The 2398-nt window shown below is 37.2% G+C and overlaps 1 protein-coding gene across 1 annotated transcript in view; it reads right to left on the reverse strand.

The window, feature by feature from the left end:
• Positions 1–279: 279 nt before the first annotated feature.
• ZNF695 (zinc finger protein 695) overlaps positions 280–2398 on the reverse strand; it is a 27819-nt gene continuing 25700 nt past the window's right edge. The window contains exons 4-5 of the mRNA XM_011955738.1: positions 552–1652; positions 280–467 (exon numbers count right to left, since the gene is read on the reverse strand). Coding sequence (XP_011811128.1) covers positions 280–467; positions 552–1652 — 1289 coding nt within the window. The remainder of the gene's footprint in view (positions 468–551; positions 1653–2398) is intronic.

Consider the following 2398-nt stretch of genomic DNA (forward strand, 5'->3'; position numbering starts at 1 on the left):
AAGTTGAATAAAGTTTGAGCGACTGGAGGGTTTCCCTACAGTATAAATTCCTCTGTGTACAATAAGAGCTGTGATATCAGTGGAGGTGTTGAACCGGTCTTTCTCTTTGTATTGGTCCTAGCCTAAACGTTTTAGTGCACTCAAAGGCTTACAGTTTGTAAATGGCCTTCTGACAATCATTACATTTGTAACACTCTTATTCAGTAAAAATACTCTGCTGTGAAGTTGTGAATAGGTATTAAAGATTATGCCATATTGTTTAGATTTGTAGGATTTTTCTCAGGTATGAATTTTCTCATGTACGGCAAGTTGTGCAGAGTGGTTAAAGGCTATGCCACATTTCTCACACTTGTATGGTTTCTCTCTGGTATGAATTGTCTTATGTTTAGAAAGGTGTGAGCTCTGGCCAAAGGCTTTGCCACATTCTTCACATTTGTAGGGTTTCTCTCCAGTATGAATTCTCTTATGTTTACTAAGGCTTGAGGACTCACTAAAGGCTTTGCCACATTCTTCACATTTGTAGGGTTTCTCTCCAGTATGAATTCTCTTATGATTAGTAAGATATGAAAACCAGTTAAAAGCTTTGCCGCATTCATCACATTTGTAGGGTTTCTCTCCAGTATGAATTCTCTTATGTTGATTAAGGTATGAGAACCAGGTAAAAGCTTTGCCACATTCCTCACATATGTAGGGTTTCTGCCCAGTATGAATTCTCTTATGCTGAATAAGGTATGAGAACCAAGTAAAAGCTTTGCCACATTCCTCGCATTTGTATGGTTTCTCACCAGTATGAACTCTCCTATGTTCAGTCAGATGTGAGCTCTGGTTAAAGGCTTTTCCACATTCTTCACATTGAAAGGTTTTCTCTCCAGTATGAATTCTTTTATGTTGGGTAAGGTATGACAACAATTTAAAGACTTTGCCACATTCTTCACACTTGTAGGGTTTCTCTCCACTATGAATTCTCTTGTGTTGAGTAAGGTATGGGAACAACTTAAAGGATTTGCCACATTCTTCACATTTGTGTGGTTTCTCTCCAGTATGAATTTTCTTATGTTTAGTAAGAATTGAGCACAGGTTAAAAGCTTTGCCACATTCTTCACATGTGTAGGTTTTCTTTTCAGTATGAATTTTCTCAATAATAGCAAGACTTGAGCAAGACTTAAAGATGTTATTACATTCTTCACATGTGCAATGTTGCTCTCCAACATGAATTCTCTTACAGTCAGTAAAGCATGAGCACTCATTAAAGGCTTTGCTACCTTTTTTACATTGGTAGGGGTTCTCTCCAATATGGATTCTCTGCTGTTGAGTTGTTATTAAAGACATGCAAGAGACATTGCCACATTCTTTGCATTTGAATGGTTTTTCTCCAGTATAGCTTATCTTATGTTTATTTAGATTTGCAAATTTACTAAAACCTTTCACACATTTATTGCATTGAAAGTTTTTGTTATGAGTAGTTGCTGAGCATAAGTCAAGTCCATTATAACTTGCCTTCTGCCCTTTCCACTCACCCACAATTTCCCAGTCATTCCTTAAGCGTAATTTCTCAAGACAACATCTTTCATATCTTCTCAGCATCACTTTTTGGAATGAAATTTGCAGGCCCTGCTCTGGCAAAATGTCTTCAGTAAGATAAGAAGACAAAGCTGGAAAAAATAAAAACAACAAATTATTCCACTTACTAGATAACATACTTTACAAATCTAAGGCATAAAATTATATAAGCACATTAGCAAGATAGCATAATGAAATACTACTGGCCCTTATTCCTTCATAGTCATAATCCTAACAAAAATATACTAAACAAAATGCCATTATGTGAATCCGAAAAGCAGCCGAAGTGGGGAAAAAAAAGAAATAACATACAATGAAGCTCCAATATGCCTCATCACAGACTTTTCACTGGAAACCTTACAGGCCAAGAGAGAGTGGCATGACATACTTAAAGTGCTGAAAGAAAAAAACCTTTACCCTATGATATTATATCCAGCAAAAATATCCTTCAAACATAAAGAGAAATAAAGATGGCCAAACAAAAGCTGAGGTATTTCATCAATACCAGACCTGTCCTACAAGAAATGCTAAAAGGAGTACTTCAATCAGAAAAGAACATTAATTAATAACATCATCTGAAGTTACAAAATTAACAGGTAATAGTAACAACACAGAAAAACACAAAATAACACTATAACTCTGGTGTGTAAACTACTTTGGTCCAAAGTGAAAACATTAAATGAAGGCTGTGGCCGGGCGCGGTGGCTGAAGCCTGTAATCCCAGCACTTTGGGAGGCCGAGACGGGCGGATCAAGAGGTCAGGAGATCGAGACCATCCTGCCTAACACGGTGAAACCCCATCTCTACTAAAAAGTACAAAAGGCCGGGCGCGGTGGCT

The sequence above is a fragment of the Colobus angolensis genome, unplaced genomic scaffold, assembly GCF_000951035.1.
Source record: "Colobus angolensis palliatus isolate OR3802 unplaced genomic scaffold, Cang.pa_1.0 Scaffold40, whole genome shotgun sequence".
Taxonomy (NCBI): Eukaryota; Metazoa; Chordata; class Mammalia; order Primates; family Cercopithecidae; genus Colobus; species Colobus angolensis.